The 23,005-nt window shown below is 47.1% G+C and overlaps 1 protein-coding gene across 2 annotated transcripts in view; it reads right to left on the bottom strand.

The window, feature by feature from the left end:
• LOC139268783 (TBC1 domain family member 15) overlaps positions 1-23,005 on the bottom strand; it is a 90,760-nt gene that overhangs the window by 23,388 nt on the left and 44,367 nt on the right. For both annotated transcript variants that reach the window (XM_070887476.1, XM_070887484.1), the window contains 3 exons: positions 16,904-16,971; positions 9,823-9,969; positions 1,821-1,911 (listed from right to left, as the gene is read on the bottom strand). In XM_070887476.1, the coding sequence (XP_070743577.1) occupies positions 1,821-1,911; positions 9,823-9,969; positions 16,904-16,971 (306 nt within the window). The remainder of the gene's footprint in view (positions 1-1,820; positions 1,912-9,822; positions 9,970-16,903; positions 16,972-23,005) is intronic.

Raw genomic sequence — 23,005 nt, 5'->3', positions numbered from 1 at the left:
AAAACAAATCAATCCTTTTCTCTGTGTCCTTTGAATGTTCAACCACAACAGTGAAATCTCTTCAATGGACTGACAGTTGTTATTAACTTCCCCCGAAGCACATTAAACAAATGGATTGATGTACTCTGTCATAGTGCACAGCAGACAAGCAGACACTTAGATCTGCACGTCAAACTCAGGCAGAAGGTTTATTTTGCACGTTAAGAAAGTGGAAAGAGAAGGTTAACAGAGGGTCTGCTCCCACCATATTTTATAATGTCATCTCGATACCCAAAGCATTTTTTTTTTAATAGAAAGAATTTTGTTTTGAGGGCATGGGTTATGATCTTACATCAAAAAACAAGTTTTTGTGGCACTTTACGATATGAGGATCGCAATTATATTCTTATATAACTGCTCAAAGTGCTTGTGTCAAATTCCCCTCGGATTTTCTGGAATGGAATCGAACTCCTATTACCTATAACCTAGATCATTTCTCTGATCTGGGAATGCACGGCCTGAAAGGGCGGTGGAAGCAGATACAATAGTAACTTTCAAAAGGGAATTGAATATATACTTGAAAAGGTAAAGTTTTCAGGGCTATGGGGGGAAAAGAGGTGATTGGGATTAATTGACTAGCTCTTTCAAAGGAGCCGGCACAGGAATGCTGGCCCAAATGGCCTCCTTTTGTGCTGTATGATAACTAACCTGAATGTTATTTCTAACGGAGATGTTTATTATGAAAGCAGAGTTCTCAGTTGACCAAACCCAAACCCCCAAAACGCAACAGCACAAATTCTCTCATCACCGTAGTAATACAGGTACTTAAGTATGCAGTGATCAGTGCGTGCATGGAATTAAAAACACTGAACGTGTAGGAAGTCACTGGAAGGGCTGCATGGAAATCTTGAAATATAAACACATTACTTGTGTTTTGAGGACTGATATGAGCATTGGAAACTGATCTCCATAAATGAGGTGCAATTGCTGAGTGCCCTGAGACTTAAAGAATTGCTTCAAATCATCCCAACAACATAAAATAAATCTAGTCTCAGTTTGACTTTCAGGTTCAAAACCAATAAATAATACATAGCTGATAAAACGTATCAAAAGTTTTGACTGAAGGTGCTACGGTCGATGAACCTTCAATGGGTAATTTAGCATTGGAACGGGAATTTCCTCAGAGTCACTCCACTGTCGTATCAGCACAACAGGTTTTCTCTCACTCTTCTGGCGAAGTTACAGTGGAACAAGAACAGCTCCAAGAAAAGATTATTTCAACAAATAGGAGGAATATCAAAGTGATGCAGAATCTAGTCTAAGGATCTAAATCAGACCTTGGGACAGTGCCGCTGGGTTATTTCCTCCTATGGGTCAACGGCAATATCCTACTTGTATATGGAGGCTAAACGAAAGATGAAGAATGAGGTAATGGCTACTAGATAGAATTTTACAGCATGGAAACAAGCCATTCGGTCCCAACTGGTCTATGCCGGTGTTTATGATCCACACGAGCCTCCTCCCACCCGACTTCATCTCACCCTATCAGCATATCCTTCTATTCCTTTCTCCCTCTTGTATTTATCGAGCTTCCCCTTAAATGCATCTATGCTATTTGCCTCAACTACCCCATGTGGTAGCAAGTTCCACATTCTAACCATTCTCTGGGTGAAGAAATTTCTCCTGAATTCCCTAATGGATTTATTAGTGACTCTTATATTGATGGCCCCTAGTTCTGGCTTCTCATCTCATTATTGCTCTTTTAAAAATAAGTATCAGCAGATCTGCCAGGACCTGGAAAGAGAAAAGGAGGTGGTGATGATCAGCTATCGTTACCTTACCTGTGACAGAAGGTGAGGCCGTTCACATCATCCCTCAGAAGGTGAGCGTGAAGCTGCGAGTCCAGTTCCTTCAGGAGCTGCTCCTCGAGTCCTGGACACACACAAAGTACTTTGTAGTTAATTATCGCAAACAAACTTAAAACTGAAAGGTAATGATCAAAACAGGTCTTAGCTCATTAATGAAAGCCCTTCATTGAGACAGGCCATGCTAAAGGATGTATAGTAATAGGAGGAAGCCATTCAGCTCCTCGAGCTTGTTCCACCATTTAATTAGATCATGGTTGATCTGTATCTTAACTCCATCTACCCGCTTTGGTTCCGTAACACTTAATATCCCTTGACTAACAAAAACCTATCAATCTCAGTTTTGAAAATTTCTATTGACCCCAAGCCTTTTGGGGAGGCGGGGGAAAGGGAAGCGAATTCGAGATTTTCACTCCGCTTTATGTGAAGAAGTGATTCCCCGACATGACCCCTCTGGCCTAGCTCTAACTTTAAGATTATGCCCCTTGGATTCCATGTGCAAAAATGTGGCCCCACAGGGGTTACCAAATCAAAACCCAGAATAAAAGAATTCTGACAATGGACGAGCAAATAAAATGTACAATCTCTTTTCCACCCCACCTAATAAGCACGCAATTTTCTTGCCGCCTTCTCCTGATTCATCCCAGGTTATGGTTCCAAAGGTACCAACTGTGCCTCACAACCATGCTCAACTGACCATCCTTCACATGTGATCCCACACAAGGCCCCGATTTTAAAGGTTGCGCGCAAGCCCCAAAGCAGGCAGCACAGCTGGGGAGTCCAGGAACCTGGACTTTTGAATAAATGTTCCCACCAAAATCTGGCCATGAAGTTCAGATAAACTGAATTAAAATGGTGAAGTGATACTGCAAGGAAAATGAAAGGTACTTCTTTGGCACTTCTCACAGATTACAGACTGATATGGACTTACATAGGGCCCAACTTTCCCCAACCCCTTTTTTTGGTGCACTCTCCCGAAATGCGCCGAATTTGTGCGCTGAAAAACTTACGATTCTGGCCGCTCTGTTGTGTGTCCCGGCGCAGTGCTCCACGTGGCATGGGGGGTCGGAGCTACAGCCCTGCGCCGAAAACAGTGCCGGCAGCTGCATGTGTGCGCAGTAGAGCGGTCGTGCATGCACAGTAGCTCCGTCCCATGATTGTGATAATGATGCCTGCAGAACGCGTCCAACCCCTATCCCAGGCCGAATGGCCTGCCGCACAGGCCGGCCGCTGAGGGCTGCAAGAAACAGGTTGGTGCGACTGAATTTTGATCGGGGCAAGAGAGAGGGGGGAGAGGTGGGTCGTCTTTGGCTGCAGTCTAGTGGTTTGGACTGAGGATAGCTTGTCGTGTAGCGACGTCGCTTGTCATGCTGGGCTAGCTTTGCGTTCCTTTGGTTGGGTGGCAGTCTTGTTATGTTAAAGAAGCATATATAGTGACAGCCATGTGCTTAACCTACATCCTATCCTGTGTATCAATAAATAACCAGCAACATGCAGTTAGGTTGTATTACAAATATTGTGTGTGTGAAGCTCTTTGAAGATGTCAGTGGGCAAAAAGGGAAAAAGGGAAAATGGGCAAAAAGGGAAAAAATTCCCACCCAAAAAGGGTTGAAAGTCAGTGGGGCGGCAGTCGAGTTCTCCCTCCTCTATCCCAGGCCGAAGGGACTCCCGCACGGCCAGCCGTGCTGAGTTTAGTTGAAGGTAGGATTTACTTCGTATTTGTTCATTTAATTATTTACTTCAGTTCTTTAGTTTTTATTGAATGGTTATTACTGCTTGTGCTTTGTTTGGTGCTTGGTGGTGCTTGAAATGTTGTTTAGGTGCAGGGTTCCTTCTATTTTTTTATTTTTTATTTATTGATTGCTTATTACCTTGGTCTTGGTGCTTTAGGTGCAGGGTCCCTTCTATTTTATTTATTAATTAATTGCTTATTACTTTTTGTGCTTTGCTTGGTGGTGCTTGAAATGTAGTTACTTGCACCGATTCCTTAACTGTAAGTAAGGTCTTTCTGTGCGGACAAAAGTGGACACATACGCTGCCCTAAGTTATTTTAGTACAACTTTTTTCTGGCCAAATTGGCATAAATGGTGTAAGTGGCTGGGAACACCCCCTTTTGAAAAAAAAACTGACCTAACAAAACACCTAACGAACTCACTTACACTGGCGCAAATTAAATGGCCATATTTGCAACTAAAAAGATACACCAGAAAAATCAAGATACACCAAAAACAAACGGTGCAACTCATGGGGAAATTTGGGCCCACAGAAGTTACAACAGAAACAGGCCATTCGGTCCAGCTGCTCCATGCTGGCATTTATGCTTTACACAAGCCTACTCCCACTCCTCTTCTAACCCTCTCAACATATGCTTCTATTCCTTTCTCCCTCGTGTTTATCGAGCTTCCCCTTAAATGCATCTGTGCTATTTGGCACAACCACTTCATGTGGTAAGCGAGTTCCACATTCTCACCACTTTCTGGGTAAAGAAGTTTCTCCTAAATTTCCTATTGGATTTATTAATGTCTATCTTATATTTATGGCCTCTAGTTCTGGTTTCTCATATTATTATTGCTCTTTAAAAACATCCTCCACTATTCAGTCAGATCAATATCTGGTGGACTGACAGCTTAATGGTTAACAGCACTGTTTTGAGACATAGACAGCCATGAGTTTGGAGTCCCAGGACTGAACCACATCCCAATCTATTCACTACATTTAATTAGGTTTCAGCATAGTCATTAATAGGAACAGGTCACAAACATGAATCATTTCAATTCCATCAGGTCCTCATTTCTACAACTAGTTAAGAGCTATATACATATATATATACACACCGCTGTGCCACACTTGTGTCACACAGTGCAGTCAGTCTCTGGATTCTGGCCTCTTGCACATCCCCAATTTTCATCGCTCCACCATTGGCGGCCGTGCCTTCAGCTGCCGAGGCCCTATGCACATGGCTGACTGCCCGTTAACTGGCCCCGGTGCCAACATGAGAGCATGACTTTGTGCGTGTTCACTGGCCAGTCACAGACAGTTGTTTGTGCACCGAAGTGCCAATATCCAAATACCCTACACTGAGACGTTAGGTTTGGGGCAGCGCACACATTTACTTTCCTCTCCTGCATCTGGCCTTCAAGTAAAATAGCCTTAGGTCAGGCTCAGGCCAGGAACGGAAACAAACTTTTTCTCGACATGGATTGCCATTTCAGATCAAGGAGTTGCAAGGAAGCTAGCAGTCAACATCGGGAGTAAACCAAGGGACCAAAGAAGCTAACTGAGGTTTATCAGGGCATGATTTGGCGCGTCTTGCCAGGATTGTGCCCTCCAATGCTGACCTCACCAGAGTTTGCGAGGTCAGTGGGATAGGATCTAATTTGCATGGGCCAGGTGGCTATTAGCAATGCATCTCCGACATCTTCTGGGCCGACACTGGGGAGGGAGAATGGGGAGAGTGACTGGCCGAACATTCCCTGACCCTGGCCATGTTTCCTAGAAATTTTTGAAATAAAACTATGTTGGCTTTCTTTGGAGATCGAGGCTGGTTACTTGGCCCGGTGCCCACTTTCGCCCGTTGAGTGTACCGGCCTCAAGAGATATTTCAGCACCCAACTTGGCCAATGCACTGGAAATCTTGGCATAGGGAATCCCCACCCCTGACTGCACTGACCTTGTAAGCAGATGGCGGAAGTTCTTACAAGACATGTTGGAAACAGCAGAGAATCTCCACAACCAGGCCTCAACCCGCTTCCAACAGTCTCCCACAGAAATTACGCTGGAAACCACATGGATTTCTGTGCCCTATGTGCATACATAGCTGTCAGCTGTGGCTTAGTTGATAGTACTCTCGCCTCATAGAGTCAGAAGGTTTTGGGTTCAATCCCAACTCCAGAAACTTAAAGCACAAAATCTAGGCCGACCCTCTAGTGCAGTACTGAGGGGAACGCTGCACTGTCGGAGGTTCCGTCTTTCAGATGAAACATCAAACCAAGTAAATAAGGAGAAACGTCTGCTTTCAGGTGTACGGAATAGATCCTATGAAGTGTCCTGGCCAATATTTATCAAACCCCTTCATAATTTTAAACGCCTCGATTAAATCTCCCTTAAACTTTTCTGCTCCAAGGAGAACAATCTCAGCTTCTCCACATAACTGAAGTCCCTCAATCTTGGTACCATTTTGGTATATCTCCTCTGCACACTCTCCCAAGGTCTTGATGTTCATTAGTTTCATAGTTTGATGAGCAAGGGCATTGCCTTGAAGCAGAGGTAACTAACAGCGATAAAAGCACAAACTGGCATGACATGGGTGTTGGGCAGGAGATGGCAGCAAAGTGCCAATTCTGTAACATTGAAACAGCAGCATTACATTAGATTAGAAACATATTCACATTAAAAAGAAAGCATATGCCAACACTAAATCAAAGACATAGTGTATTTGAAAAAAAAAGGTACTAGGGATGCGACTTCGGTTACGTGGCGAGACTAGAGAAGCTTGGTTTGTTCTCCTTAGAGCAGAGAAGGTAAAGGGGGAATTCAATAGAGGCATTTAAAATTATGAAGCGTTTTGATAGAGTAAGTAAGGAGAAACGGTTTCCCGTGGCAGAAGAGTCAATAACCAGAGGACACAGATTTAAGGTGATTTGCAAAAGAGCCAGAGTGGAGATGGGAATAAATTTTCTTTACACTGAGTTTTTATGATCTGGAATGGCTGAAAGGGTGGTGGAAGCAGAGTCAAAGAGAACTTTCAAAAGGAACTGGATATATACTTGAAAAGGGACAAAAAAAATGCAAGGCTATGGGGAAAGAGCAGAAGGAAGTGGGACTAATTGGAGAGTTCTTTCAAAGACAAAGGCACGATGGGCCAAATGGCCTCTTTGTGTTGCAAGATTCTCTGCCTTTCAGGTCTTCCCAGGACACAATCTATTCTCCAGCCAATCATGTGCACTAGCTACAACAACTTACACAAAAGCAGAATACTGCGGATGCTGTAATCTGAAATAAAAACTCCTGATGAAGGGTCATCGACCTGAAACGATAACTCTGTTTTTCTCTCCACAGATGCTGCCTGACCCGCTGAGATTTCCAGCATTTTGTGTTTTTATATTATGTGCACTAGCTATCTGTTCACAGGCCTCCACCATTACTGCTTCTGAGCTGAGCCTTCAGAGGCTCACATGCCCCACCCCGCATATGAGCAGCCCAGGGTGATTCAACATGATTTCCCTCTCTATCTGGGAATGTGCCTGATCTCTGGACCCCTCTTCCCTTCCAATGACAACATGGCTGAGAAGAAACCTCAGTGCAAGGAGAATTGCAGGCTCCAGCACACATGCTGCTAATGTAAAATTCACAAGGGCAAACGCAGATGGAGTCACTTTTCAAACAGCGTTGGTCTTAAGTCAAAGGTTAAAGTTCACAATTGTTTAGAAAGAAGAGAATAACGTTAAAAAAAAATCTCATTCGTTTTCACATCTTTGTGCTCTTTTTTTAAAATGATCTATTGAAAATAGCAAAGCAGCTCTTTGCATCCATGATTCCTTTAATGTGTTAGCACAAGGGAAGTTCACCATTGATGAACACTTCATCTAAATTTCATGGTTAACATTGAGATCAAAATGCCTTATGCTGGGTGGGCAGGGGCCGAATTGTTAACATTTAAATGAGGGAAGCATATCATACAGCATACAGTCTGTCATTTACATCGAATGTACAGCACAGAAACAAGCCATTCGGCCCAACTGGTTTATGCCAGTCTTTATGCTCCACATGAGCCTCCTCCCACCCTACTTCATCTCATCCTCTCAACATATCCTTCTATTCCTTTCTCCCTCATGGGCTCATCTAGCTTCCCCTTAAATGTATCTATACTACTCACCTCATCCTCCCAATGCTGGTAGTGAGTTCCACATTCTAACCACACTCCGCGTAAAGAAGTTTCTCCTGAATTACTTATTAGATTTATTAGTTATTATCTTATATTTACAGCATCTAGTTTTGGAAGTGGAAAGATCTCTATGTCTACTCTATCAAACACCGTCAGAATTTTTTAATGCTCGATCAACGCTTGTGTTGCATGTGGCGAAGGGTCTCGGGGTGAGATTTCAAATTTGACCGGGCAAAGTGGCATGATAGAAAATGGGACTACTATTGCTGGGGGCTGGGGGCTGGGGGCCGGGGGGGGGGAGGGCGATGGTACACTAAATTCCGTTTCCACCCCGCCCCCCCTCACCTCAGACTGGTAACAGAATTGCACCACACGTGACAGCCACACCTGCCTGAAATAACCCTGAGACGATTCGGGTTGCCTCACCCCTGGCAGCAGAGTGTAACCAGATAAAACTCAGCCACTATTTGAAGAGCAGAGGAGTATTCCCCGGTATCCTGGTCAATATTTATCCCTCAACCAGAATTGAAAAAAAAAAGAATTATCTGATCATTAAAAAAACAGATTGTGATCATTCCCACATTTGCTGATCATGGGATCTTGCTGTGCTCAAATTGGCTGCCGAATTTCCTATATTACAACAGTGAATAAACTTCAAGAGTCCTTCATTGGCTGTAAAGTGATTCAAGACGTTCTGAGGTTGTGAAAGGCGCTATATAAATGAAAGTCTTTCTTTCCTCTCTACTGCAGATCCTCTCAGCATTCTTTGGGGCTTTGCTGCATATTTACACCTTGCATCAACATATCTTCGGAATTTCTTTCCATAGTTGGTTTAGTGCACTGTCATTCTGCTTGCGGCATGAAAGATCTGATTTGTAAGGAACACTAGGACATTTAAAAATGTAATATTAATACAGGTTGAATCTCCCTTATCCGACACCCTCGGGACCTGGCCTGTGCCAAATAAGGGATTTTGCCGGTTGAGGGGAGGTCAGCGGCCTGGGGAGGGGGGAAGGAAGGAGGGAGGCGGCTCGAGGTCGAAGGTGGGGGGCGGGGGGAAAGAGGAGGTTGTCGGCCTGAGCGGGCCCAAAGTGATGGTGGGACCCCCGGAGGGAGCGCTGAGCGGAGGAGCAGTCAGCCCGAGGACTGTGGCTGCAGGGAAGAGGAGGCAGCCGATAATCCTGTCATTGAGGAGAACGATTATATTGGTGAGTACCCTGTATGAATTTTTTTTTAATGTATGTTGAGAGACCGATCACGGGAGTCTGGTGATGTTTCGAGGCTGGCTGGCTGGGGGCTGGAAGTGTAGCAGCGAGGAAGGCCGCAGGGGGGGGGGGGGGATCTGCAACAAAAACATAGATCTGCAACAAAATAATAAAGAGAAAAATAGATAACCATTTAGAAAAATAATCACAATCGCGGGAGTTGGCAGGGAAGGAAGGATTTTGACCGACCGCGTTCTGTGCATGTCCCACCCGACGGCCGGGAATGGTCCTGGACAAGGGGTGGTGCTGCATAAGGGAGTCCCGGATAAGAGGTTCAACCTGTTTAATCAAATAGGAGACATTGCAGGAAAAGTGAAACTGCTGAGTCTAAACAGGTGCTAGATGGAGTCAGTTTACTCACTGCCACAATTACTTTAGGATGGTTATATTTCCATATAGTAACAACTGTGCTAGTAGTATTCCTCACAAGTAGTTAAACTCAATGTCACTCAATGTGACAGAATTTTTGCCTAACCCATACCCTCTGTGCACCCACAGATAGCTGTTTAGCATGCAAAAAGATCAACAACTTGCATTTAGATGGCGCCTTCAATGTAGTAAAATGTCTCAAGGCGCTTCATAGGACTGCTTTTAGACAAAATTTGACACCGAGCCACATAAGGAAATATTTGGATCGGTGACCAAAGACTTGGTCAAAAAGGTAGGTTTTAGGGAGCATCTTAAAGAAGGAGAGTGAGGTGGAGTGGTTTAGGGAGGGAATTTCAGAGATTAGGGCCTCAGCAGCCAAAGGCACGGCCACCAATGGCGGAGCGGTGAAAGAGAAAGCGATCTCAGCCCAAATTTGAATGAATGGCTAAAGCAGACTTACTAATTTTCCTTATCAAGCCTTCTTCTTTGAAGTCAAAAGAAACTTTCTCAAAGTAGAAGGCACAGCACCAGTAAGCATCCACCTCAGAGTCCAGCACCTCTAAGAAGCGACTAACAAGGTCATTCATGCCTTGAGCATAGCTTACGTCTAAAAGACAGGGGGAAAAAAAACATTTATTAGGGAATGCACATGGCAATATCTCGTAACGCACAAGTTATTTTTTGATCAAAAATGCCAGAGTTATTAATGCCAGTTTTATATATTGATTGCAGGGTCCTTTTTGAAGGCGACTATAGAATGGCAAATCTGTCTGATTCTGAAGCCCGACTTCTTGATCCCTCTACAAATCCCGTTTGTTTCTTATTACTTTTCAAAAAACTAAAATTTCCTTTTAGGTGCTCTGCTGGGACAATATTAAGCCTAGAATGCTTATGATGGAAAAATTACAAATTAATTGATTCAAAAGTGGTGTGAAGCTATCTGCCCTCTCAATAATTTATTTCCTTTAAATGTGACAGTTACTGGTGGATATATTTTCAAATCACTAATACACCTACTTCACCACCAGATATCAAACGCAATGCTACCTCTGGGGATTAGGTATGTGTAGTATCCCTGCACCTTGTTACAAACTCACACGAGGCATGTATATATCAGACACGGTCACTTTGACCTTCACTTTATCGCCAGGACCAAGGAGTGCTGACCCTGGGTGGGACCTCCCCTTTTATACCTGGAAACTCAGGTGAGGAGTGTCTCCCGCAAGCTCACCCCCTGTGGTCAGGGTGTGCATTTCAAGGGTACAGGTACAGTGTACATGAGTTACAGTTACATAACTATTGTCATTGCAAGATGGTTAAATACATGACATCACCTCCCCCCTTGAGTCTTTTAGTTTCAGAGGTTAAGTCTATCGGCTGGTCGACGCTCTCTCGTGGAGCGCCGCAGTTGTGGCTCTGGTGGCTGAGCCTCGGCATGCGTGTCTGTCACCTGAGGTGATTCCGGCCTGTCCGGGCTGGCCGCAGGGACTGTGCATGCTGAGGGCTGTCTTTGTTGCTCGTACGCTGGCAGTGGTGTGGGTGCTATCTCATCATGCTCTTCTTCCGGTTCCTCCGTGTCTGCACTGAACCTTGTCTTTATTTGGTCCAAGTGTTTGCGGCATATTTGCCCATTGTTTAGTCTGACCACCATGACCCTGTTTCCTTCTTTGCCAATTACGGTGCCCTCAAGCCATTTGGGTCCCAAGGCATGGTTAAGAACAAATACCGGGTCATCTATTTCTATACACCTCCCCCTTGAGCCTCGATCATGAAGCTAGGTTTAGGACTGGCGCTTGCCCTCAACAGTGTCGGCCAGGTCTGGGTGAATGAGGGACAGCCGCGTCTTGAGCATGCGTTTCATGAGGAGTTCCGCTGGCGGGACTCCCGTGAGCGAGTGCGGCCGGGACCTGTAGGCCAGCAGGAGGCGCGATAGGCGGTACTGAAGGGAGCATGCCCTGCTTTATGACTTGGACCGCCCGTTCTGCCTGGCCATTGGAAGCCGGCTTGAATGGCGCTGTCCGGACGTGCTTGATCCCATTGCCCGACATAAACTCCTGGAATTCATGGCTGGTAAAACACGGGCCATTGTCGCTGACCAGGATGTCGTGCACGAGTTCAATATGATGCACTCGATCCACTTCGAGTATGCATCGACTACGATCAGGAACATTTTCCCCATGAACGGGCCCGCATAGTCTACGTGAATATGTGACCGTGGTCTGGTGGGCCACGGCCATGGGCTGAGTGGAGCCTCCCTGGGGGCATTGCCCAGCTGAGCACACGTCATGCACCTGCGAACCCAGTGTTCCAGGTCTGAGTCAATCCCCGGCCACCATACATGTGAGCGGGCAATGGCCTTCATTAACACGATGCCAGGGTGCTCGCTGTGGAGTTCCCTGATGAACGCTTCCCTTCCTTTCTGAGGCATGACTACCCGGCTGCCCCATAGCAGGCAATCGGCTTGGATGGAGAGTTCATCCATCCGTCTCTGAAACGGCCTGACTTCCTCGGGGCATGCCATGTGTGCGGGCGCCCAATTCCCAGTCAGGACACATTTCTTTATCATAGATAGGAGGGGGTCCCTGTTGGTCCAGAGTTTGATCTGTCGGGCTGTGATGGGGGAGCCCGCAGTGTCAAAAGCCTCAAAGGCCATGACCATCTCGGCGCTCTGCTCCGACGCCCCTCGGTGGTGACTAGTGGGAGCCTGCTGAATGCATCAGCGCAATTTTCGGTGCCTGGCCGGTGACGTATGGTGTAGTCATACGCAGCCAGCATGAGGGCCCATCGCTGTATGCGAGCTGACACGTTAACATCCCTGTTGTCCGACAGCAAGGCTGTCAATGCTAACGGCTTGTGGTCCATCTCTAGCTCGAACCGTCTACCGAAAAGGTACTGGTGCATCTTTTTCACACCGTACACACACGCGAGTGCTTCCTTCTCGACCATGTCATATCCACACTCTGCCTGGGAGAGTGACCTGGAGGCGTAAGCTACTGGTTGGAGTCGGCCGTCATCGTTACCCTGCTGCAATACACACCCAATCCCATAGGATGACGCATTGCATGTTAAAACCAGTTTTTTACAGGGGTCATACAAAGTCAACAGTTTGTTGGAACACAGCAGGTTCCTCGCCTTATTGAAAGCCCGTTCTTGACAATCCCCCCAAAACCATTCACAACCTTTACGGAGGAGCATGTGTAACGGCTCCAACAATGTGCTTAAGTTCAGCAGAAAGTTCCCAAAATAGTTCAAAAGTCCCAGGAATGATCGCAACTCCGACATATTGCCGGGCCTGGGCGCCCGGCGAATCGCCTCAGTTTTTGATTCAGTGGGCCGGATCCCGTCTGCGGCAACCCTCCTGCCCAGGAACTTGACCTCTGGGGCCAAAAACACGCACTTGGCCTTTTTCAGCCGCAAGCCTACCCGATCCAATCGGCGTAGCACCTCCTCCAGGTTGCGGAGGTGTTCCTTGGTGTCTCGACCCGTTATAAGGATGTCGTCTTGGAATACGACCGTTCCAGGGATGGACTGGAGCAAACTTTCCATGTTTCGCTGAAAGATAGCCGCTGCCGAACGAATGCCGAATGGGCACTTGTTGTAGACAAATAATCCTTTGTGCGTCGTGATGGTGGTCAGAAGCTTGCAATCTTCCGCCAGTTCCTGAGTCCTGTAGACTGAAATGAGGTCCAGCTTCGTGAACAGCTTACCACCTGCCAGTGTGGCAAAGAGGCCCTCCGCTCTCGGAAGCGGGTATTGGTCTTGCAGTGACACTCGGTTGATGGTGGCTTTGTAGTCGCCACAAATCCTAACCGAGCCATCTGCTTTGAGGACGGGAACGATGGGACTTGCCCAGTCGCTGAATTCAACAGCCGAAATTATGCCCTCTCTGAGCAGCCTGTCCAGTTCACGTTCAGTTTTCTCACGCATCACGTACGGCACCGCTCTGGCTTTGTGGTGCACTGGTCTGGCGTCCGAAGTGATGCGTATCACTACTTTAGTGCCCTTGAACGTTCCGACACCGGGTTGAAAGAGTGACTCGAATTTTTGCAATACCTGCGAGCATGAACTTCGCTCCACGGATGAAATGGTGTGCACATCCCCCCATTTCCAATTCATCTCAGCCAACTCCTCCCCAAAAGCGTGGGGCCATTTCCCGGAACAATCCAGGGTGGCAGCCGGTTCTGTAATCCATTATGCGTTACCACCAAGTTTGCACTGCCCAGCACTGGGATGGTCTCTTTGGTGTACGTACGTAGCTGCGTTTCAATGCGTTCCAGTTTGGGCCTGCTAGCTCTGTGTGGCCATAGTCTCTCAAATTGTTGGGCGCTCATGAGTGACTGGCTTGTTCCCGTATCCAGCTCCATGTGCACCGGGATGCCATTCAGTAAGACTTTCATCATCATGGATGGTGTTTTAGTGTATGTGCTGTGGACGTCAGCCACATGAACTCTCTGAACTTCAGCATCCATGGTTGTTTCCCAGGCCTCATCCTGCATTACAGACCCCTCGTCTGGTTCCTCTGTCTCGCAGACTAGCCTCACTACTGCCTTTTTGCACATCCTGGCCAAGTGTCCACTGACATTACAAATCCTACAGGTATAAAGCTGGAACCTGCAGCTTTTGGCAGTGTGTCTACCCCCGCACCTCCAGCACGAGCTGAGAGCGCTGTGAACAAAAGGACTATTCCCAGGCATTCCTGTCTGATGGCCCGTTTGGCTGTTTCTAAGCACTCTGAGGGAGGGTGTTAATGGTCCCATCACGGGATGCATTGTTCCTCGTGATGGCGTGAATTGCCGATCCCCTTTCCATTGTCCCTGTTGCGGGCCCACCCTGGAGCTTGTTGCTGCCTGGGCGGTGTCGAATTACCCTTGCCTGCCTGCCTGGGCGGTGTCGAATTGCTCTTGCCTGCCTGCGGGGTTCTGTATCACTTTTACAACATTAACTCCCTGGTTCATCGCAACGTTAAAACCAGGGCTGCATGCGTAAATTAGCTTGGTCTCCTCTTCCCCTGCCATAAAGGTCTGAGCTATCAACGCCGCCCCTTCTAAAGTCAGGTCCTTGGTCTTTATGAGCTTCCTGAAAATGCCGGCATGATTAATGCCCTCGATGAAAAAGTCCCTTAACATCTCCCCCCTGCAGGCATCGGTGAACTTAGAGACTGGCCAAACGCTGCAGTTCCACCACGAAGTCCGAGATGTTTTGACCCTCCCGACGCCGGTGAGAGTAGAACCGGTGCTGGGCCATGTGTACGCTACTTGCCGGCTTGAGATGCTCACTAATCAGCTGGCTGAGTCTTCGAAGGATTTGTCCGCTGGCTTTTGGGGTGCGAGCAGGTCTTTCATCAGCGGATACGTCTGTGGACCACAGCTGGTCAGTAGATGCGCCCTCCGCTTGTCAGCCGCTGTCTCCTCCAGCCAGTCCTTTGTGACAAAGCTCTGCTGGAGTCTTTCCACAAAGTCGTCCCAGTCCTCACCCACACAGTAGCTTTCCTCTGTGCCAGCGGTGGCCATCCTCGTGGGTCGATGATTCCCGTTTCTCGTCGCCAAATGTAGTGTCTCTGCACCTTGTTACAAACTCACACGAGGCATGTATATATCAGACACGGTCACTCTGTGACCCTCGCTTTATTCCCAGGACCAAGGAGCGCTGACCCTGGGTGGGACCTCCCCTTTTATACCTGGAAACCCAGGTGAGGAGTGTCTCCCGCAAGCTCACCTCCTGTGGTCAGGGTGTGCATTTCAAGGGTACAGGTATAGTGTGCATGAGTTACAGTTACATAACTATTGTCATTGCAAGATGGTGAAATACATGACAGTATGGGCCCAAGTTTCGGGTGGAGTCGCTCATGGAGCAACTAGTTTAGTTTGGAGTATCTTAGAAATCGCAATTCTCGGCACTTAGTTTGCTCCAATTCTAGTGAGTTAGTTTAGGTTCATTTTAGTTCAGGTATTCTTTTTCAAAAGGCCTGTTTTGCAGGTTTCGGCAGTGAAAACTTACTCCAAACTAACTTAGAATGGAGCAAGTGTCCACTTTTGTAAGTTCTGAAAAACCTTACCTCGAGTTAAGCTCAGTGAAGGCACAGCCAGAGACGGGGGGGGGGGGGAGGGGGGTGGGAAGCATTGTACACAAAGGATACATTAACATCACAACAGGGGTAGCGGGGGGGAAGTTAAGAGGATTTTCCATAAACACCTTCACAACAACATTAAAGAAGCATTAAGCACTAAACAAAGCAGTACATTTAAAGAACCAAGCACGAAACAAAGCACAAAAAGTAATAAGCAATTAACTAATAAAAAATAGAAGGAACCCTGCACCTGAAAGCACCAAGACCAAAGTAATAAGCAACCAATCAATAATAAAAAATAGAAGTCCTACCTTTGTGAAGGGAAGGTGTCTCTGTCAGCCTCTCCGTGTCTCTGTCAGTGTCTTTGTCAGTGTGTGTCTCTCTCTATCAGTCAATGTCTCTCTCTCTCCCTGTCTCTGACAGTGAGGGGGTGGGGGGGGGGGGGGAAAGAGAAGAGGGGGGAGAGGAGAGGAGAGGGGAGGAGGGGTGCAGTGAGAGGAGGATGAGGGAGGGAGGGGGTGGGGGGGTAGGGGCTGAACGCAGGGGTGAGGGGGGAGGCAGGACGGAGGCCCCCCTGCTCTCTCCTCCAGCCCTCCGATCATTTCTAGTGCCCCCCAACCCACGCTCCTCCATCCCTTCCCATATCTCTCCCCCACCGATCACCTCCCCAGTGCCCCCTTCCCACGCTCCTCCATTCCTCCCCAGTACTCACACCATTCTAAGACAGACTGGGGGAAAAACGCCCTGCTGAGCCACTGCGCATGCGCGCATGCTCCCACGCGCCTGTGCAATGCTGCCGGCACTCAGAAGAACGCTGATCCCTAGCCCCGCCCCCCTGCTGGCTGCGATTGGCTTGCTCCACCCCAGGGAGACTCCACTGCACCACGCCACGCTCCAGGACGACCGGAGAATTCCCCGGTAAGATTTCAGCGCGTTTTTTTATCCCAGATAGGTTACGTAATCTCAGAGGTGCACCGTTTTCTCCAGCATCGGAAACTTGGGCCCATAGTATCTATAAATCTTAAGCACAAAAATCTAGGCTGACACTCTAATGCAGTACTGAGGGAGTGCTGCACTGTCAGAGGTGCTGTCTTTCGGATGGGATGTTAAACTGAGGTCCCGTCTGCTCTCTCAGGTGGACGTAAAAGATCCCATGGCACTATTTCGAAGAAGAACAGGGATGTTATCCCCGGTGTCCTGGCCAATATTTATCCTTCAATCAAAATCACTAAAACAGATTATCTGGTCATTATCACATTAGTGTTTGTGGGAGCTTGCTGTGTGCAAATTGGCTGCCACGTTTCCTACAACAGTGACTACACTGCAAAAATACTTCATTGGTTGTAAAGCACTTTGGAATGTCCTGAGCTCCTGAAAGGTGCTATATAAATGCGAGTCTTTCTTTCATTATTTTTCTATAGATGATTTAAAGAAGCAACGCTAGCAAGGGAAGCAAATGTAATGACTGCGTTACCTGGATGAAATGCAGCAAAAGTGATGAGTATGTCTCTCAACACCATTAGGTTGATCGCACCTTCCTTTCTAGAGAAGGGAACAGGCATCATTGGTAAGTACATGAACAGATCAGGCAGACAAACAAAATAACCTGAACTTCTGACAAATGCATGATTAATTGAGGTGCCTAATTGCCTACCTAGTAGAATTTGAAAGCAATCAGTCCTATATAGGTTTTCATATTTGTGCAATAGTTTACAAAAATTTATACTTATATAGCACCTTTAATGTAATAAAACATCTCAAGGCGTTTCACAGGAGTGTTAGCAAAAATTGTTTTTGACACCGAGCCATATAAGATGTTAGGGCAGATGACCAAAAGCTTTGTCGAAGAGGTAGACTTTGTTAGTGAAAATAAATTCACAGAGACTCTGGTAAGGTAAGAGAGACAACTTTATTGCTAACAGAGCTCTGGGAGAAGAGTTGAAATCCCGCGACCTGCGAAGCACCTTCTCCCCGAGTGCCTGGTGCCACGGGATTATAAGCAGTTTACAGAGGGCGGAATACAATCATTTAAATTCATTTACATACAACCAATCAATCCATATGGCAATGCAATTCATTTACATACAACCAATCATATTGTTGCACAACTTTTTAGTCCTAGTGAAACCTGATAGCATGGCGCGAGTTTGGGGGCCCTTCCTCTTTTAGTTATTCTGTTACAAAACTTTAAAAAGTGGCCTGCACCTGGCCATGAGTCACTTGTTGCTGCAGAGTTCATATCAGCGGACAGCAGATAGGCTTCTTGGTACAAAGTTCATTTAGTGGCAAGGCAGATAGTTGGCTTACCCCATCATGCTTTGCTATGTCCGAAAAACCACTCCAACAGTTCCCCCTGTTGGTCCTGGAGGATGTTCACGAAATCCAGATGACCACAATGAAGGTGGCTCAGTGCCTAATATGCAGCCTTCAAGGCAAGTTACTTCCCTGACATTTCCTATGTACACCTTGCCTGTAGCTCTAGCCTACGCTTCATAGGTAGTGGTCTGTGCCTGCATCGTCCACTCCGTTTTCCTCGGCGTCTCCGGGTGTTCCCATCAGATGTTCTTTTCCGGTGATCACGCTGGCAACCGACATTATTCCTTGCTGATGGCCCGTGTTACTATCCTTCTCCGGGTATGCCCCCTTTTGGGGCATGGAACAGTGAGTGGTCCTATAGTTCCTGCTGCAAAGTGGACCGGGAGGGCCGGTGTTGCGGTCTTGAAGGTGCCGTCGAGGAGGAGCACGAATCCCTCCTTAGCTCTATAACACTTTACATCGGTGTTGCTAACACTTGTGAATTGCTTATACCACCAATTGCTCGGTTCCCTTGAATTTGAGCCCAATCCTACCAATTGGTAAGCATCAAACGGGTATGCCCATGTTTCTGAGCTGACATGAGTTCTGTTGCACTGACTGCAGATAACTTGCCTCCCTGCAGTCACGTTCAGGCATCTTTGCTTGTTACAGGTGCAAGTAAACTGGCCTCTATGCACTCGACAGTGCTGACGGGCACACTGCGTCTGCACACAGGTGGCGTTCTCGGGGACCAGGGCATATACACACCCCCATCCTCGCCCCGAGAAGCAAAGCGAGTAGCTTGCATTGTCTGAGCATACCATTTTGTCCTTTCCCCGGGACCCCCTGCACACAGGATCTGTGGGATTTATTAATTCCACGCATCTTCCCTGTATACCCCTTCTATATTCGCCCGTTTTTCCCTCACAGGGTGCGTCCGAGGTATCAGCCGTATATAAGTCACGGGGGGTCCACCCAGGGGTGGCCACGAACAGGGCCTCTACTGATTGGGCTAGTGGGTAACACACGGTTCGATTGCCGTGTAAACGTATATGGGTCTTGAAAAACAAGTTATCTTCTAATCCTATTAGCTTTACAACCATGACAACATAGAGTAACGCGATTATATACGCTATCTTAGACATGTTTGTGACGCTCAAACAATACAATATTTACACATTAGCAGTAGCCTTAATTTGGACTTGCTTGCAGTCGTCACCTGTTCGGGGTGCATAAACAAGTATCCTGGTTACATTATCGTGAATCACATGTCTTATGTTTACTCATTAGTTTCTTTGTACAATTTCAACTGGGTCCAATGTTTCCATACACTCTTCCCTCTTATGTCCAGACAGGCACAGGTGTCTCCACTGATTATGACCTCATATGGGCCATTCCATTTTGGTGCAAACCCTGGTTTTTCAGGTAATGTTTTTACCATGACGCAACGTCCCGCCATCGGGACGTCAGGGAGCCTTTTAAGCTCTTTCTAAGCGTCTCTCTCTTCCTGATTGTCTCTTACTAATTTACGCATCCCTTTGAGTTGAGTGCTTAGTTCCAAAACATACCGTTTAATTTTGTCTTTTAATGGGCCTACGTCGGCCCCACCTGTTATGATGCTTTCTGGTAATTGCATCGCCCTTCCTGTCATTAGTTCATAAGGGGTTAATCCGGTTGTCCGGTTTACCGTGGCTCTTAACTTAATCAATATAATAGGTAATACTTCTGTCCACGTTCTTCCTGACGTTTGCATGGCCTTGACGAGGGCGTTCTTAAGGGTACGGTTCATGCGTTCTACCATTCCAGAACTCTGCGGGTGGTAGGGGATGTGAAATTTTTGTTTTATGCCCATCAGCTGGCATACTGTTTTTACAATCTTCCCGGTGAAGTGGGTGCCTTGGTCGGAATCTATCTGAAGAGGCACTCCCCATCGGGGAATCACCTGCTCGGTCAATATCCTTGCCACTGTTGAGGCAGTGCAATCACATGTGGGGAAAGCTTCCCCCCCACCGGGTAAATTGATCTATAATCACTAGGCAATATCTTTTTCCATGGGATGGGGGCAAAGGACCTGTGAAATCAATTTGTAAATGTTCCCATGGCCCCCGTGGACGGGGCTGGTGTCCCATTTTAATTTTAATGGGCCTGCCTGGATTATTTTGTGCGCACGTAACGCATCGATGGCAATATCTCTCCCCATCCCCTTCCACCACCAATCTCTTCCAAGACTCCCAGTCATGGCCTCTCGTCCCGAATGGGACAGGCCATGGTGCAACTCCAATAAGGTATTCTGTATGCACTCAGGCGCCATTACCTTGTCGTTTCGTCTCCAAACATTATCCTTTCCTTGCGTTGCGCCCTGCTTTGTTCACATAACCCTTTCTTCCTCAGAAGTGTCCTGGTGTAGTTTCTCGATACTTATCTGTTCGTCTCGGACCACAGCGGCGCTGACTGAGGCTTCCTCACACTCCTCTTGTTCTAATGCCTCTTGTGCAGCTAAGTCCGCAGCTTGATTTCCCTGGTGACTCAGCCAATCTGGACTGGTTCGGTCCGGTTCCCTTTGGTGGGCTTTAATTTTACTGACCGTTACCTGTTTTGGTTTATTACTGGCTGCTAAGAGAGCTTCTATTCTCAGCTGGTGTTTTATGGGATGTCCGTTGGTTGTGATAAAACCCCTCCTCCCCCATGCTGTCATATAATCGTGTACTACCCCGAATGCATATCTGCTGTCCGTATAGATATTAACGATCTTACCCTCTGATAGTTCCAGTGCCCGGGTGAGGGCTACCAATTCTGCCACCTGAGCTGACGATCCCCCACTAATTTGCCCTGATTCGACTGTCTCTAGATCCTGGTTAACTACAGCCCATCCGATACGAGGTAGTCCCTCTACGTATTTTCGCGAGCCGACAACAAACAAGGTTTGTTCTGCGGTTTGAAGGGGTGTGTCTTTTATTCTATCCTCTTCCATGTCCATATCCACGTCCCCACAATCGTGGGGCTCTCCCTCTTGTACTATGCCCTCCGTGGGGTTTTCCCCTACATCTCTAATTATAGTTACTGCTTTGTTGGGTGGCAAGAGGACTGCTTCCCACTTTGCCCGTCTCATATTAGAAACGGTTCTCAGTTTTCCTGTGTTTAACATTTCTACCAACGTGTGTTTGGAGTGGAGAATGATGTTTCCGATCATTACCACGGGCTCGCTTATTTTTTACTGCCCAAGCTGCACAGTCTAGTGCAGCTCTACATCTGGATAATCCGGTCACCACCGGTCCTTCGGCGGTGGAGTAATAGGCTATAGGTCGCCTTTTATCCCCGTGATCTTGGGTGACCACGGCCGTATAGAACCCATCTTCATTGGTACAGTGGATGTGGAAATCTTTACCCATGTCAGGCAGTCCCAATCCAGGTGTGGAGACTAGTTCTGACTTGAGTTTACTATACGCCTGTTCTTGTTCAGGGCCCCACTCTATAAGGTCTAGGGCCGGTTTTCCTCCCTTTACTAGTCTTTGTATAGGCTCGACAATCTTTGCAAACTCAGGGATAAAGTTCCGGCTGTAATTAAAGAGACCCAGTACCTTCCTCACCCCACTTACCGTTACTGGTCTAGGCATGTCCTTGACAGCCTTTTTCCTATCCGAGGGCATTTTTTTCAACCCCCTTGAAAGGCAGTACCCTGGGTACAGGACTTGGGTTTTCCCTACCTGGGCTTTCTTGGGGTTGACCTTAAGGCCTGCCGTCTCCAAAGCTCGTAACATCAGGTATAGGGTTGCCTGATGTCCCTCCTTGGTTTCTAAAGCTATTAATATGTCGTCGACATATTGTAAAATACTATTTCCTGCCGGTACTTCTATTTGTTTTAGTACGTCGCTCATGACTCGGTGGAATATGGCAGGACTATTATGGAACTCTTGTGGTAATCGGGTCCAAGTATATTGTTTATCCTCCACCATGAAGGCGAATTTCTCTTGCGATTCTGGGTCGAGGGGAAGTGCCAGGAAGCCACTGGCTATGTCCAGGACTGTAAAGATTTTATGTTCAGGGTATAATCCATTTAGGATTGTGGAGGGACTGGCCACTATCGGGTATATTTTGGGGTGACCTTATTAAGGGCGGTGTAGTCAATGGTTAGTCGATAACTCCTATCTGGCTTCCCTACTGGCCATGTTGGGGAGTTAGTGGTGCTAACAGTTTCTCTTAAGATATCTTTTTCCACTAGTCCCTTTACTATTTCTACAACTGCTGTTCTGGCTTTGGGTCTTATAGGGTATTGCCGGTGTGGTTTATGAGATGGTCCAGGGACCTTAATAGGGTCCATGTCCGCCTTTCCCGTATCCAATTTTGTCTGTGCCCGGGGTACAAATGCCGCCATATCCTCCAGTCTCGGTATGCCAGTTGGTTTTTGTGGCTGTTGCTACACCTAAACTTTCCATATGGTGAGCTATCTGTCCCAAATCTCCCTTACTGCCATCTGCCTTTGGCCATGTTAATTTCCCCTTGCCACAATCAATCAGGGCCTGAAATTCCTTCATTACGTCATTCCCCAATATTGTTCCCTCACGATTCTTGCAGACGTAAAATCTCATGGGTATACATAAATTATCAATTTCCACCACTTGGGTGGAGCTCAGGTAGGCCGGAGTTGGCCGTCCATCTATTCCGTTTATTAAAGCCTTTTTGTCGGTTACGGGAAGGGGTAGATTGGTAATGGATATTGAGGCTCCCGTGTCCACTAGCATCTCACACTGTCGGCCCCCTACTAGTGCAGACACATATGTCCTTCCCTCCTTTTTACTTTGTACAGGGGCCGCTGGGCATCACAGGGTGGCTCTGTACTCCTGCCACTGCTGGTATTCCTGTTCTGACAGGGTCCTTGCCTTATTAGGATAGCAATTTTTACTATAGCAGGTCGCGTCTAAATGTCCCTTTTTGCCGCAATATGTGCATTGTTTTTCCATGCGTTTCCCCTTACATTCTTTGGCAAAGTGACCCACCTTCCCGCAGTTATGGCATGTCCCCTTTTTCTGTCCTCCCCCGCCCCCCTCCCTGCTACAAAAACCCTTTCTTGTTTTATCTTTGTTTGGGATTTTTCATCGCCTCCTCCCTGAACGCCACTAGCCCACTCGACCAGTTCATCATAATCCTGGGTTACAATTACTCCCATTTTTATAATGGTCTGGTGTGCAGCGGATAGTCCGTCCTTAAATGCCTGGATAAATGCTCGGTCGCCGCGGCCCGGGTTTCCCTGTCCAGAGTATTCTTGATATATCTGGAATAATCG

Source organism: Pristiophorus japonicus, chromosome 1 (assembly GCF_044704955.1).
Source record: "Pristiophorus japonicus isolate sPriJap1 chromosome 1, sPriJap1.hap1, whole genome shotgun sequence".
Lineage (NCBI taxonomy): Eukaryota > Metazoa > Chordata > Chondrichthyes > Pristiophoridae > Pristiophorus > Pristiophorus japonicus.
This window is presented reverse-complemented; position numbering and strand designations above follow the sequence as displayed.